General features: G+C 41.4%; 2 protein-coding genes across 4 annotated transcripts in view; both read left to right on the forward strand.

The window, feature by feature from the left end:
* The first annotated feature begins 385 nt into the window (after positions 1-385).
* r3hdm4 (R3H domain containing 4) lies at positions 386-6,909 on the forward strand. Of its 2 annotated transcripts, XR_011602139.1 has the most exons (9): positions 386-588; positions 2,174-2,331; positions 2,491-2,612; positions 2,858-2,975; positions 3,061-3,146; positions 3,670-3,755; positions 4,125-4,180; positions 4,544-4,718; positions 5,051-6,909. XR_011602139.1 is itself a non-coding variant. In XM_070961535.1 (8 exons), exons 1-8 carry the CDS (start codon positions 548-550, stop codon positions 4,645-4,647), a joined length of 771 nt encoding a protein of 256 aa, XP_070817636.1. In that variant the 5' UTR covers positions 386-547; the 3' UTR covers positions 4,648-6,909. The 2 variants fall into 2 exon arrangements, 1 of the variants encoding a protein (XP_070817636.1); XM_070961535.1 differs by having other exon boundaries at positions 4,544-6,909.
* A 3,199-nt stretch (positions 6,910-10,108) lies between these two features.
* Positions 10,109-15,504, forward strand: part of arid3a (AT-rich interactive domain 3A) — a 40,476-nt gene continuing 35,080 nt past the window's right edge. Inside the window, exon 1 of one of the 2 annotated variants that reach the window (XM_070960964.1) lies at positions 10,109-10,429. The gene's annotated coding sequence lies outside the window, so the exon portion shown is untranslated. The remainder of the gene's footprint in view (positions 10,430-15,504) is intronic. The other variant, XM_070960965.1, reaches the window with a different exon arrangement.

A 15,504-nucleotide genomic window follows, 5' to 3' on the forward strand; every position in this document is an offset into this window, starting at 1 on the left:
AGGACATATGGGTGTTTTTTAAAGGGTATCAACAAACGTTAATAATGTTGACAATAATATCTTTGTGTTATGTGTATGTTATGTGGTTCAAAATGTACAGAAATGTGTTTTTCTAGTGGTTATAGTTACACATTAAAATCCATCTCAGTTTAGATTCTAAGATCTGAAGTGGAAAACTTTAAAAGAAATATATATTAATATTCAAATGCTATTAATACTTCAATGTTCTCAAATGTGTTAAATAAAGTAAGTACGAGTGATATGTTGAGGTGATTAACTGTTTAGACACCTTACCATTTAATGTAATTGCATAGAGACAGAGTGAGACGTCACACCTTTTCTTCCCTCTTTGTTTCACGGTGGGAGGACTAGTTATTTTTGTTCCAGTGGCTCAAGCTAGCAGCCTAGGAGCTAGCTTCTTACAAGATAATCTGCTAAGGGCACTCGCTGTTTTAACTTTTGTTTTTCGACCCTCGTGTCTTTATTTTTCACTCGTCCTGTAAAGATCCAGAGCTTGGGTTCTCTCCGTTTGTTCTGCTGGAATAAGATGGTCGTTTTGACAAATAACAATGAGGAGCAGGATTATATGTGAGTGAAAATTACGAGTGTGTTACATTAGGAAGCTAGTTAGCGTTAGCCCGAATTATAACTCCATTTAAAAAGCTAATTTAGTTCTTTACGTCAGGGCTTGTGCACGGTTTTAGATCAACATTAGCTGACATCGTGCTAGCTCTCTTGCTAATGAGCAAATCTTGATAAACTGCTGGTTTGGTTGACGTTGATATGAAGGTTTTAAGAGGCCCTTGAGTTTTATATTGTCTCACCGTTAGCCTTTTGGCAGCTGGTAAACTGACTAGCTGACCAGGATGTATTGGTTATCATGGAATGTTTAAATTCAAGTTAAAATATGTTTTGGGTGTTTCTTTCAGTAAATCATCTGATAAATCTCTTGGCACTTTCTACAACACTTTCATATCATGTAGTGATTTTCTTGCCAACTCATAAAGATCAAGTTACAAAAATGAGACTAAGTGTATATAAGGAACGTACTGCTTATTGCTATTTAAGTTGTTCTAACAAAAAACTGCACGAAGGCCTCTAGCTGTTTGCTAACCTTAAAGCTTGCCCAGGTTTGCAAAGTGAAATTATATGATTTCTGGCTGTGGGCAAACCTAAAGCTCAGATGACATCATACTACGTTGCTGTCGTGTTGCTAACAGCCAGCAGGGCTCAGACTAAAAATGGCATCAGCTGAGAAACTCACAGGCGGTCTCCACACAACACCCACTGACCTACATCTGAAGCTCCTGCAGGATGCTCTGCTGGCTCTGATCCATTTCAAAAGTCTGCAGAGAGGAAATAGAAGCAGTGCAGTGCAGTGAAGGAGCGCTTAACAAATGTTATAGGATGTGTCAGCAGCCTGGTGATGATCTTCACCTTCTACAGCCACTATTTAGCTGCTGTTCTTCTTTGCTTGAATAACATGGCAAATAAGATTATGGTGTAAAAATACGCTGTATGCTCATATAGATGTGCCATTTCACACAATCAATTTGCAATTATGCAGTAAGTTGGTGTTGAAGAGACAGATGGTGTCTAGCTGCTGTCTGAATCACAGCACAGACTTGTAGCTGTAGTGCTACTATTTGTTGAAGACATTTTATGAAAATGGACTAAAGAAGTCATTGATATTTCAGATTCCAATCATGTTCATTACCACCCAAAGGTTCCACATTACAAAGATGATGGAGGTGACAGAGGCTTTATTTGTGACAAGAATTTGTTTGACAAGGTGTGTCAAAGATTGTCTATTGTCAAGATGAATCACTTGAGTTTGCATTATGCCTTCATGTGGTGATTTTAACAGGACATATGGGTGTGTTTTGTAGGGTATCAACAAATGTCACACTGAACTCTTTTTTCCTATCCTGTGCACTGAGGAAAATGTGCTGCCCAAAGCTGAGTGATTACAGGTCTGTGTATGTAGCTGCAGTCTCACTAGTTGTTGAAGACATTATAGGAAAACGGACTGAAGATGTCTAGGCAGCAGCTTGAGAAACTGGGTACACCAAAAATTTAATTACATCCCTCCACCGTTAGGAGCTGGTCCTTCCCTTTCAGAATTTGTGCGACCAGTTTTGCTAAATTAACATCCAGTCCTCTGTTTTCACAGCCTGATAGAGGAGCGTAAATGCACCTCTCTGCCCAGTTCTCCCGCCAAGCGAGTGTCACCAACCAAAAAGAAGCAGTTTTATATCAACCAAGCCATCCGCAACTCTGACCTCATTCCCCGAGCCAAAGGCAAGAAGAGCCTCCGCCGTCAGGAGAACAGTAAGCTCTCATTTCACATGATCAGATTAGAAGATGTTTTCATCCGCTGCAGCCTTTCAGTCTGTGTGCCTTCAACAGTGCAAATTGAACCACTGTCATTGAAGTTTTGCTTCTGTCACCACTGTCCTTCCGTCTCCTCTATTGTTCTCTGAAAATCAGCACGCTTCCTTGCTAATCTTCTTGAGAGGGATGAGTGCTCCAAAGATGATCTGGAAGTTTGCAGTAACCCAGCCATCCCATCCATCTTCACTGAGGCCTGCACCAACGGGAACTACATAGAGGTAAGTTTGGTAGAGGTAACTCTGCTGCCTTGATGAGTTATTATTATTTCCAAATTGGTTTTAGCTTTTTTTTTGTTTTTCCTCCCAGTGCTAAAGACTGCAAGTTTCAAGATAGTTGAGTTTTACCTTACGAAAGACTTAGTGCTTGTGTTGAATCTGTGATCCATACATGATCGAATTTAAAACCACCCGATAAAACAAGTATTGGTTTAAGCATTGGCCTCGTTCCTCTGCTGCTCTTGTAGCCATGGAATGACTTCATGAACTGCTCTGGGGAGGAGCAGGAGAGGCTGCTGTCTCTGCTGGAGCAGGAGGGTGCCAAGAAGAAAAACACCACCCGGCTCCTCAATGATGAGAGGAATGGTGAGCGTCGCAGTTCGTGCATCTATGTTGGCTGGTTGTTTTCAAGTGTGGCTGTTTGTCTTGACTGTCGCTCATCTCTCCACAGTAAATGTGGCCTTCTCTGCTCAGGACTGCTTCCAGAGAATCGATCGCAGACTGCGATTGACTCTGAGGCGGAAACAAATCCCCATAGTGAGTGATATCCTTGTGCTCGTAATGTAAACATTTTGTCACCGATCATGTCGGTTGCATGGGTCAAGATTTATATTCATGATGGGAGTCTATGCATGTGCAGTTTTGCCACATTTTGACTACTGTACATCAAACCCACAGGTTACACCAGCTTGTTGTCTCGTAGTCACCATTGCAATGACAAACACATTAAACCACAACAACACCAATTATTTTTAAATGGCAAACATAGTAACCAAGGTCCCAGCCAAGATTCATGCTGTGATTATCAATGAGGCCTTCTGTAATCCCACTGAGGCTTATGAAAACTGAAGAAACACAGTAGCTTCTAGTTGTTATTAATGCTATGAGACAGCACAGGGATGTGAGAGCGGTAAAGGAATCATGACTCACTGTGAGGAAACTCGCAGACGTTCAGTGTGTAGCTCAAACCACACTTGAGAACACGTCATTGTCGTGGAGATCGGACGTCTCACTCCTCTCCCTCCATGACTGCCACCCACTGTATTTTCTCTCCTCACAGGGAACTCTGGAAGTACTTGAGGAAAACCTTGTGAGCTTCTTCAACGCTCAACCGCACTCAGTTTACACAACCAACCTCGCCAGCAGGTACAAATCCTTTTTCTATATTCTTAAAGTGTTCTGATAAGCCTCAAACTCTTGGACATGTTACTCAAACTGAGCTTTCATGTCTCACTGGTTACCTGAAATAACAGCTCCACTAATGCAAACCCTTGTGTAGTTTTAACACGTTCATCACCTGACAGATGTACAAGGTGAAGTCCCTGACTGATGTAGGACAACCAGTTTGCTTTAAATCAATGAAAAATGTCAAATAATTGTCATTAAACACACACCTACCTTTATGGAATTATGCTGGGAAACTGGTTCCTTCCACTAAGAATACTCTGTTGATTGTTTCTGTAAGCGGTTCGAGGACAGTGAGTCATTTCTCTGTCATTTGTGTTTGTGAATCAGCTTTGAGAGACTGCTGCTTCACGCCATCTGCCAGTATATGGACCTCGTCTCTGCAAGTGAGTGCAAACACACTGACGAATATCTCAAACTAGTCTGTGTTTTCCCACTAAAATGTGATGGAGAATGTTGTTTGAACATTGGACAGCCTTTTATTAAGTGTGTCTTTCCGCCTGTGCACAGTTTCTATCACAGAAAGATTGTGAGGAAACATTAGTCAGTCGTTTAACAAATCTCTGTATCTGTTTCGATCATCAGAAGCTTAGAGACGTAATCATAGCACATAAGCAGTTGTATTAAATCTTTTGACAGATATTGATGCTGCTCTGTTTATGAAATCCTATTTACGCAGCCTGGTTGGACTTACAAAGCCAGCTTAATGTCACATGAGAGTGATCAAAGTCTGTTTGTTGGACTCTCAGGCACCGACAACAACGGCTCACGTCAGACTGAAGTGGTGAACAAACAAGACGAATTTCTGCCTCCCGCACTTTTGCTGTCTGCCTACATGGAGCAGATGAGCTGAGAGCGGGACCACGTTGTGTTTCCTCCACACGGCTCTGCTGCGGGCTGGAGCTCTGGAGAGATGTCCATAAGGTGCTCGGTCTGTGTGTCATGTCTGTGTCATGTCTGTGTCATGTCTGTCATGTCTGCCAAGCTCAGAAATGTAAAGCTGAAAAATGCCTCTGTCTCTGGTTTCTGTTGTACGTTTTCCATTCATTTTATCCAAAAACCAACCGAGCCCCTGTACGTTAACGGGGGTCTCCATGCGAAATGTTAAACATTAGCATCTCAGCATGCTACCTGTAGGCATGTGCGCATGCTGCAGTCAGCATTTAGCTCAAAGCACAGCTAAGTACAGGAGACTGGCAGAGAATGACCCTTTTGATTTGGGAGCATGAGCTCTCTTTACGTTTTCTGCCCCACAGATAAAGATCTGAGAATAGTGGCAATCAAAGCTGCCATTCATCCACCAGTTCTGTTTTCAAGCGTATCATAAGAAGTACAGCATCCTGGAGCTGTGTGGCTCAGATGAACTGCTGTTTCCATTCAGCACGGGGAATGAATTGAATCATTTTTCTGGTGTTTTACTCATTAATCTACTAATGTAAGGAGGATTGTTGATTCTTAACTTTGAGAGAATGCAGTAATCTCATGACCTGATTTGCGATGTGGAATTCACAGTAATGAATTCATGCAGGCGAAGTTCATTTGATCCACGCCATCTCTTTTCCAATGATTGAATGTGACAACTTATCAAGTTTGTGTAATATAAAATATTACTTTTTTTTGATTGAGTATTGTGCTGACTGAATGCATATAAATTTTCAACAAAGCACAAATTCGTAATGGTAAATAATGACAATATATGTGCTTTGAAGTCAGGATCTCTAAGGACAAATGACATTTTTTAAAGGTGCTAAGACCAAGAAGAGGAAGCACTTGAATGCATCACTGCCTGAAGGATTAGCCTGTAGGATTTGTGTAATTTGTGAGGTATGGAGCATGAATATTAATAGTGTCTCTTCATTGTATGCATAAACACATTTTTCATCATGTAGGTAAAGAAGCGAATGTGTTTCATCAAGGGTGAGAACAGCATCTGATATGCTCTTCAGTATCAGGATAATTAGGAAATAATTATTTCTGTGTGAGAAGAAAACTCGATCTTCAGGCTAAATGTCTTCAGGATCTACTTTTGGTATTTTGGTAGATGTCTCTTTCTCTGCTTGTCTGGCCTTGTCACCTTGTCTACACCGGCCGTGCTTCAGCTGCATTTTCCGGTCATGATCTGAAGAATTCGCTGACATTTTAAACAACAGACCGTCTGTACCTACCGAGTAACCACAAAGTACAGACCGCGTAACATCTGTGACAGCTGCTAATGTGCTGCGTTCACTGCACACTGGTGTAGACAGAGTGTTCATGTTAACTTCAGTCATCATCAGTAATCAAAGACAACTTAAGGAACTATATAATAGTTAAGAACTGCTAGCATCCCTATACTTCTAGACTTATTCATGGGTTTCTTGCAACAGGCACAGTTAGTTTACATTGAAAACTCAAGTCTAATGATAAAGCCTCTTGATATGGTTTAAAGGCATACTGTATTGTGCAGTAGATATGTTATATTGGTACAAATAGAACCACATTTAAGGTGTTATGATGTTAAAAAACCTGCAGAGTTTGACTCTCAGCTGTGTTTCATCTCAATATCAGCAGTCGCAACCCCGGGAAAAGCACTTCTGCCTTATGAATACAACTTTCTACGTTTCTTCTGTACATATATTTCTACATTTGTACTTGATTGGATCTTGGAAACAGGTTATTAAAAAAAAAGAAAATCTTATCCCTGATTTCCTTTTATACTGTCTTTGGCAGTGTAACAAAACTTGACTCGTTGGTGCAACAACCAAAGTTTGTGTGTTTGTTTTGTGGGAATCCAGTTTCTCAGGCTTTCAACTTCTCACTCTGAATGTCATGTAGTGACCTCACATGGTGTCATTTTCTGTGTACTGTATACTTTCTTCAAGATGAACTTGTTACGATCATGTTCGTCCCAGCGCTTTGGGGCGCTGCCAACTTTTTAAACACATGTAGAAGTAGTCGTGCTGTAAATATGGAACTCAGATAATTGACTTGTGCCAACAGTTGGACTGAAAAGCCTACGACAGTCTGAAAGCTTTATAAACTACACCGGAACATCTTTGTGTACATAATGGTTTGTGTGTGCTACGGTATTTATAATTATGACTGCAACTATTAAAGGATTTAAGATACTTTTTCTTATTTCACTGTGTGCTTTTTACTTCAAATGCTTAAAACGGAGAACACTGTTTTAAGATCTTCTCTTCTGCTTTTGTAATTCAGTGATGAACTCAATCTTCAATTATTATTTGGCTTAAACCTGCAGTGTGGGACTTATGTCTCCCCCTTCTGGCAGTGGGAGTAATTACATAAACACTGTTGACAGGCTTGTGATGCTGAGGGGTTCGCTGTATGCCTGGGCTGTGCCCAAATAGTCTTTTTGTTTGTTTGTTTGTTTATTTTGCTTGGGAAGGTTCCTAACTGAGTGAAATGACCTGGACCTGGCATAATGAGCATTTTCTGAACTCGTTTGGTCAGGGCTTGAATGTGAATAATGTTCATTTACATGTAAAAGTCCTGCACTGCAGCTTTAACTTCATATATGTGTATAAATATCAGTGGTGGACAAAGTTCACTCAAAAGTAACAGTTAAATTGTACTTTATGAATTACACTTAATTACAAGTAAAAGTGCAGAATTTGCAACAAAATGTGCTCAAAGAATCAAAAATAAAAGTTGCATAGAATAGTCCCTTTAGAGTTTGATCATATATTTTATATTACTGGATAATTTTGCCCGATACATTCAAATGCAGTGAACGTATTTTCACATTTTAAACACTTTAAATCACTGAGGCTGCTGTGTGACCACATTTCCTTTGCTCATATTAGTTTGGTGCATGAACAGTGTTTTTGCTGAAATGTGATCTTCTGCTGTGAAGAAGACTGCACATAATCTTCACTGATGAAGGAATGCATTTAACCAAGTGTGAAACTATGTGTCAGAATGGATCTAGAAAACATGTTGATGGGGGAGATCAGAACAGAATTATTGGTATCAACTGCAGATCTTCTCTGTTCTATAATCATTTACCCTTTAAAACTGTGTGGCTGCAATATTAAATTCCATGCAACATGTAACTGAACAGAACAAACCAAAAAGTAACCACTTTTGTTATTATGTAATATCAAGATCATGAACAAGTGATAATCACTGTACAACATAGAAAACAGAAGTACCAGAAACATAAATGGATTGAGGATTAATACGCTTTAAGATGATAGCTGGGTCCTTGTTGAGTCAATGTTAACACGTGATCCTCTCAAACTATTTTAAGTGGATATTTTATATAGTTTGTAAAAAGTACATGTTCCTTTTGGTTCTTCCACTAGATGGCGGACTAGTACAAAAAAAAAAAAAAAAAAATACAAGCCAAACTGGAGAATACCTCTGCTCATCGAACGCACTGCATGGGCCACCTGCACACACAGTTTAAAGGTTTAGAAAATGAAAACTGTTTGCTTGAACAGTCTTTACTTTTCACAGAAGCAGCATGAATGAGGATGTAGGAGCATCACATGCCAAACACAATTAACATTTGTCATGAAAGCATGTATGAGCAGTAAGCATTAAAAAAGACTGGATACACTGAATCTGCACCAAGACTCATATTTGCACGGCAAACATTTAATTACACGAAGTCAAACAATAAGTATTTGCAATGAAAATAGGAATACTCAAAAAAAAAAAATTTGAACACGTGGTTATTTTTAAATGCTTGTTCATGTTTTTCTGTGTTCTCATCAGCTGTTTTCATCACATATTTTTTTTCTTGCTGTCTGATGCTCACATCATTGTGGGTATAAAACCAGTCATTCGCTGTGCTGACCGCACCCTGGCAAAGACCAACTTAAGCTGAAACGCATCATCAGTGTCTGGTTATTCTGATATCATATGTGAAATTATAGGCTTCATCACCGCAGAGAGTCTCAGGCCGGCTTGATCTTAATTTTAATTTCTCTCTTTGTCAGCGCAATGCACACACTTTTCCTGGATCCTGTGACATCTGATGAGGCAGAAGGAGGATCATTTTTCTGTTCTAAATATCTCCAGCTCTTTATTTAAGTAAACAGCTGCAGCCACCCGCCGACCAGTCAGCACTCACAAGCCTTTTTTTTTTTTTTTTTTCAAAGTGTAAAATCATATTTGGATATAGATGATGTGGCCAGTGACTAACTGACTGTCAGCAATTGTGGGATGAGGACAGAAGAGACTGCAGGTAATTTAACTGTGGCTGAGCAGCTTGTTTTCAGTCAGTCAGTCTTTTTTAAAATGTGCACTTTTTACAGAATGATTAGGTCTATGTGAAGGGGCCACTCTCAAATGTCGAATTAGGGTCTAATCAGAGCAGCACCATCAGTTTCCCTCAGCAGCTTACTATCATGTGTTTGGTATTAATAATCGACTGATCTCAGTCTGAGTCATTCATTCATTCAGTGCAGCTACACGTGTTCTGAAAGCAAGAAGCGGCTCAGTGTGAGTTCCCCTCATCTCAATAAACCACTTTACTATTTTCATTTTTTCTAAATGAATGCTGAGAGACCCTATGAAAGGAATTGGGACTGTATCAGTTATCGAGAAAAAACAAATTAAGCATCAACACTAGGAGTCAGTAATCTAAAAGGCTGATTAAATTAAATGAGTTGTGCTTCACTTTTAACCTTGTTTTTGTGCAGTTTTATGCCAAACACAGCATCAGTTCTCTCATCCAGCCTCTCTGCTGAACACTCTCCACCAAGGCACTGTCACCAAAAATCAACAATGGAAGGAAATGTAAACAGCGTGTAAGCCATAGCACAAGTTTACGGTATACTTTTTTTTTTTTCTTCTAAAAATTGCATAAAGATGCAAAATACTTGTGCATGGTGATCATGTTGCTTGATTTGGCCAAACACTCACAATCGAGAAGCCCGAATTACAGAATGATTGGCATTTTTGCTTGAAAAGCGACTGTGATCAAAATAGATAAACTAGCTCTGAGACACTTGTTGAGAAACACATTTCATAGAGTTTCTCAGACGATCTGTAGCCAGGGGCTGTTTTCACTTCGTACAGCCCAGGTAAGACTTCACATGTGAACGACCGTGTGCCGATGAAGTACAGTCGGAGCTGCTGCATCCTCTGGACAGCCTCTCTGCCTCACTCTCCACCTTTTTTTCTCCGCTCACAGCCTCGCATTTACCGACATCCCCTGCTTGGGGGGGGGGGGGGGGGGGGGGGCTGGCCCCTGCTGATTCAGAGGTTAGGAATTTGCATCTGATTACTGTTTGTCAACCAATGATCTGACTGTGCAGGCCGGAGAGTCTCTCCACGCCTCTCTGTCTCTCTGTCTCTCTGTCTCTCTCTCTCTCTCTCTCTCTCTGCACCCCCCTCTCTCCCTCTCTCTCGCTCTGTCTAGCTGAACGTTGCGGGCTTTCAAACCGACACGTAAACTCTGAAAACACAATTACACGCAAAAGCCGAATGCGTGGATATCATGCAGTCACATGAAACCACTTTAATTGTAGCTGATGAGCACACGAACCCGCTCTCCTCTTCCTCTTTTTGCTGCTTTTTTCTCTGTGTGTAAGCGAAGGGGGGAGACTGCGTTCACAGACGGGGAAAACAGGAATGTTTCTTCCGGTTCCAAAGAGTGTAAAAACTGAACGGAAGCTAGTGTGGTAAGTTTATGTTTCTCAGTGTTTTTCGTTTGCCTTCTTCATGTCTGTGCTGTCTTATAAATCATTTTCGTTGGCGTGGCTTCCTCCTCCTTCTGCTGCTGCCGCTGCTGCTGTTTTGCCTCTCACTTACAAGACGGTGCTATTTTTTTTAATCGATGTTATCAAATCGCCTTATCAGTAGTCTATTGCTAAGGTAGCGGATGGACTCACTGGCTGTAAGATTACGTATGTCACCGTAACGAACAGTTTAACCTCCGGGGGGTGAAATGGCACTAGTTAATGTAATGAAATCTAACGGAAGAGCCGGTGTTGGATTTTTTGTGAGGTTTTTCGGTAGTTACACAGACAGAGAGCCAAAAAAAAAAAAAAAAAAGAAAGAAAATTATAAGCGAGGGGTGGTCGTGTTTACTGTCCGCTTTACAACTAACTTCAGCTGGCTTAACGGCTAGCTAACGTTCGGATTTCCACCATTAACTTAATGTCACGTTCTCACCAAAATACTGCCGTAAAAGCAAAACTTGACCAGCTGCTTTAGCTAATATCGCAAGCTGATTATTTATAGTATTAAACGGGGCTTTAGCTAGACGTCAGTCTTAAATCATCTGCTGGCGTGTTGGCAAATACGGATTCGCGGGCTAAACTGCTAATTAAAGTGTTTTTTAAAACGATCTTGCTCATGGTGGCGGCACGCCTGTACAATTTGAACCCCCCATTTTTGTGTTAAGTGTTTGTTACACCATTAAACACCCACTGTCGTTACAGTACACCATGCTGCCCCGTAAGTACGATCGAAAAGCCAGTGCTCATGACAGCACCAGCGACTGGGCCATCAAAGAAAGTTGGACCTGACAAAATGTCATGTTGGGGGTCAAAGCAGAGGCAGCAGGGGGCTTCAGGGCTAAAGGTGGCTTCATATGAAGTATCAGAAGCTGCGTTTTCGGCCTTTTTGCTATTTACATCATGAAATACCAAAAACAGAGTAGCAAGGATTTCGAAATATTGTGCGAACAACCTACATGTGCTTAAAGATGTTTAAAAAGGATCAACACGGGCACAGATCTGTTTCATTTTAACATTTAATACTGTTTGAGTGTGAATTGGCTTGATCGGCCAAGTATGTGTCATATAGTCAGACAAGGAATTTGACTTTAGCTCTGTCGGTCTCTTGCAGGTGAGATCCCTTAAATTGTTTGGTATGTCTTTGGAAGTGCAAAACAAAGGTGGAGTGGGTGGATAAAAAAAATGTCTGTCAGCATGACAGAGATCAAGTGGAGTCCAGCATGTCAGGGGAGCAATATGGACACAATGAGCTGCCTTCAGGGTGGTGGGAAAATCCGCCGTTTTCAACAGGCAGTGTATTCCTCTGTATGACATCAGCGGACATGAAGGGGGGGGGGGCAGCAAACTTTTCTCCCCAAGTGGATTCAGAAAGAGCTCAAGGGGTCTTCTTGATGTGTTTTTCAGGAAAGTCAGGCTGATTGTGTCAAGCTGACAAACCTCGCAGCCACAACCAAAACTGACTTGGTTTGTGGTGTTACAGTTTCTCACCAGGTAATGGGGGTGGGGGAGAGCATTCACAGGAAGCTGGTTTGGTTTTAAAGCCTCGTATAGCACTTTGTCTGAATGACCTTAAAGTGTATGTTCTGAAAGGCTGGTTTCAGTAGAAATTTCCATTGTCCTGGTCTGATACAAATGTTGGTTCAGGGGATTTTCCAACTTCTCAAGGTGAAAACTTGAATGAAAATATGTTGTAGCCTAAAAATGGTCAAATTTAAAGAAACATCCTCAGCAGTTCTGTTAGAAGAACACAAGACATTGGCCCACACGTTTTATTCGACTGTAAACCTGAGATGACAGGCACGAGGTTATGAATGGTCTTCATCATGGTGACATTTTCACTGTGACGTCACAAATTAATGAGGAAATGAGATTTTGAAACATGCAAACCTGCACCAGAAATGCCAACAACAGGAACAGGATGGAGAGGGAGTCCGGGAGAGTCTTTTCCTTTGGAAGTTTACTTGAAGAATTTTATGGTGAGCAGCCACCCGCCATTGGTGGAATAATGGGCATGTTTTACTGCACCTGGTTTCGTATATTTCCAGTTACTTCGGCAGTGGACCAATCATCATTTACTGATGTGATTCCATTTAAAAGCTGGCGCTGAAAACTAATTATGAGCAGTGAAATCGCTCTCCTCTAAACGCTTCCCATGTCAGTTATAGTTAGCAAGCAAAAGCAAAGTCTGAGATGTTCAATTGTGGAACTGCAGCTTCTCAGTGTGATTATTAAGCACAGGAATTCTTAAGAGAGATTTCCAGGCCCTTATTGCACCCATACACCCCACCATCCTCCAATCACCTTAGAGGCTTGCCCAGAAATTGCCACACTAATCTGTTTGGTCCAATCTGACATATGGTATCCGGCACTGGCCAACTGCACCAGCTCAGTGTTTCCAGTGGAGAGAAAAACTGCTGCAACAAGCGGGTGGGGGGCATTTATGTTGTGGATTAGAAACGTATGGCTGGCGATCAGGTCTTAAAAGGCCTCCCCTTGCTTTTGCATAATGTCGGCTGGCCCTAATAAGTAACACTGCCTGTTATGAAACTGGATTTAGAGAGACGCTTGTTTTTGCTCTTGATTTGAAGAACTGACGCCTAGGTTGTATTTTTGTAGATGCTCTGTGATTCCCTGTCCAAAGGGGGTATGGAAAAGCAGACTGTGTCCGTCCATATCAGTTTTATGAATTCACATATTGTACAGTTTTAGCTGTTACACTGTCACCTTATAGCTTGATTATTGTGCCTTTCCAGGTTTTAAAGCTGCATTCGTTATGCAATGCACATTTCTGAAGTTATTAGTCTGTTATAGCTGATGGAAATTAATCTTATTACAGGCATCAGTGGTGTGTGCAAACACATAGATTGTCAGTATTCCTTATTTTGGATTGTTGTTGGCAATAGCTGATGTAAAAGTGACAATGTAAATATCTAAAGATACCAAAAATGAGTAGTATTGTAAAGTATTGCCTCAAGGAGAATGTTCTGCGTATGAAGGAAAAGCCTTTTCCACAGTTTTAGTTGCCACACTGTTAGAAATAAGCCAAAAGTGAACGATTAAGTGTGTAATAGATTCAGGTAATTCATTCAAAAAAGATTAAATTTAGCTAAAACAGTGGGTCAGCAGAAATTGATTGAAAACAATTTAAGTAATGATCATCAGTCATTATGCATGAAATAGTGCCCAGCACTGACTAACTTCTCCAGTGTGAGGATTTGCTGGCTTTCTCAGTATATACAATATATTTGGGGGTTTTTTTATGATTGGTCAGCTGGAACAAGGACTTCAAACAGTTTCAAAACTAAACGAGTGGCTCATTAAAAAAAAAAATCTAAAGTTGCAGCCCTAATTTGATTCTCAATTGCTGTCTCCCAGAAAAAAATAGTAACCAGCGAGAAACTCCCATCATATCAGAGGTGCACATTTAATTTACAGCCAGTTTCAGCATTAGAGCAGACACATGCATTCATTTCGTTCAGACGGTCACACGCAATCCACACCGCTTCCTTTGATGCCTGATCTCAACCTGAGGGTATTTGAAGATCTTTTGGAAGCACGAAGTGTAATATGCAAACAGCATGCTCAGTTTGCCTCAGAGCATCATGGCTGATCGAGCAGCAGTCACTGGCAGTTGGCCAGTAAACTGGTTAGTGGCTTGGAATTAATGACACACAAACGCTCACAGACGAGACAAACAGGTCTGACGCCCGTTTGTTTTCTTAGTATCAAAGTATAATCCTTTACAGGGTTGTAAAGGCTCCTTTTTATGTTGTCTCTGCATTCAAATCACCCTTCTAGGCTTAAGGGCGTGGGCTTTGGCTTCAGGCCTACATTGTGTCACTTGAATGTTTCAGTAATAACCCACCTGTAAATATCTGCACAGTGAATGCGAATGCTGCCGTCTGTGTACCACAAGCTTTCCTGCCATTACAGAAGTGGGAAGCAGCGCGGCTTGGCTGGCTTTCAGCTGTTCCTGTGCCAAAAGCTACATTTCTGAAGGGCCTGTGCAGCACGTGGGGCTTTAACTCTGTTATCCTGCCAAAAAATGCAGGAAAAAAACCTCACAAGTTACTTCACTGCCTGGGCCGGAGCCATGGGGGAATCCCAGCAGGGCTGACGGTGACGCAGGCAGAGAGCAAACTAAGGAAGGGTCTGAGCTTTTGGGATACCCTGCAGTTCCTGAACCAAACTGCTGGGACAGTTGTAGGTTTTGTGTATTCTGGCAGCGGCTGACATTTGGGGCAGTGTCAGCGTGATCTATCCTGGTACTTGTCTGCCTGGATACCAGCACGCAGCTGCAACATGCTGACATGTCCATCAAATCTAAGCATTTGTATTTCATATTTGCGTCTGCTAACTCTGGCAGCCTGCCCAGGCAATCAAAATCTAATTTACACACCTCCAGGGAGCAGACGTAGCCGCCAGGTTTTGTTAGGCTGAGCCCAAGCACATGAAACTGTAATCCATGTTTAGCACAGAGGTGATAATTTTTGTTCTGGATGTCTCCCTGTACAATGCAGAGAGCTCTTTTATCTAAGATTTCCATTCGTCCATCGCCTCTCTGCAGACAATGGACTTGATTGTTAAAGATCACAATGCCATGACGTGACTGCGCTGTCACCATATAAACCAACACGTTAATCCAGTTTGGGACGTTCGTGCCATTCAATGAAAATGCAAACCCCCTACCCCACCTCTCCCGCACTAGAGGAACTATCATCATACCGTCAGTCTAGAGTTACAATAGCAGTGCATTGAACTCTGCGAGCAGCAACATGCAGCCTGTCGCCTGAATCTCTCAAAGTTTTTATGGCAAAGTGGGCTAACACACGAGAGGAATTTGACTCGGTGGGTTCTCTTCAACTCGCAGTAAGCACAACAAGAGCACAGATTTATTGCTATGCTGTACAGGTACTAGAGTAGCGTTAAAGGAGTGTTTAAAGTAGCAAGTTATATATCAGGAAGTTTGTTTCCCCGACACAATCATTGTGTTTTTTCTGGTAAAACTCGTCACA

This window comes from Chaetodon trifascialis, chromosome 4, assembly GCF_039877785.1.
Source record: "Chaetodon trifascialis isolate fChaTrf1 chromosome 4, fChaTrf1.hap1, whole genome shotgun sequence".
Lineage (NCBI taxonomy): Eukaryota > Metazoa > Chordata > Actinopteri > Chaetodontiformes > Chaetodontidae > Chaetodon > Chaetodon trifascialis.

Bases quoted from the DNA above. Each gene is read 5' to 3' on its own strand.
- r3hdm4 (XM_070961535.1), top strand. From the start codon at position 548: ATGGTCGTTTTGACAAATAACAATGAGGAGCAGGATTATAT. The intron at 589-2,173 runs GTGAGTGAAAAT...CTGTTTTCACAG, and splicing joins AATGAGGAGCAGGATTATAT to CCTGATAGAGGAGCGTAAAT. The intron at 2,976-3,060 runs GTGAGCGTCGCA...ATCTCTCCACAG, and splicing joins CCTCAATGATGAGAGGAATG to TAAATGTGGCCTTCTCTGCT.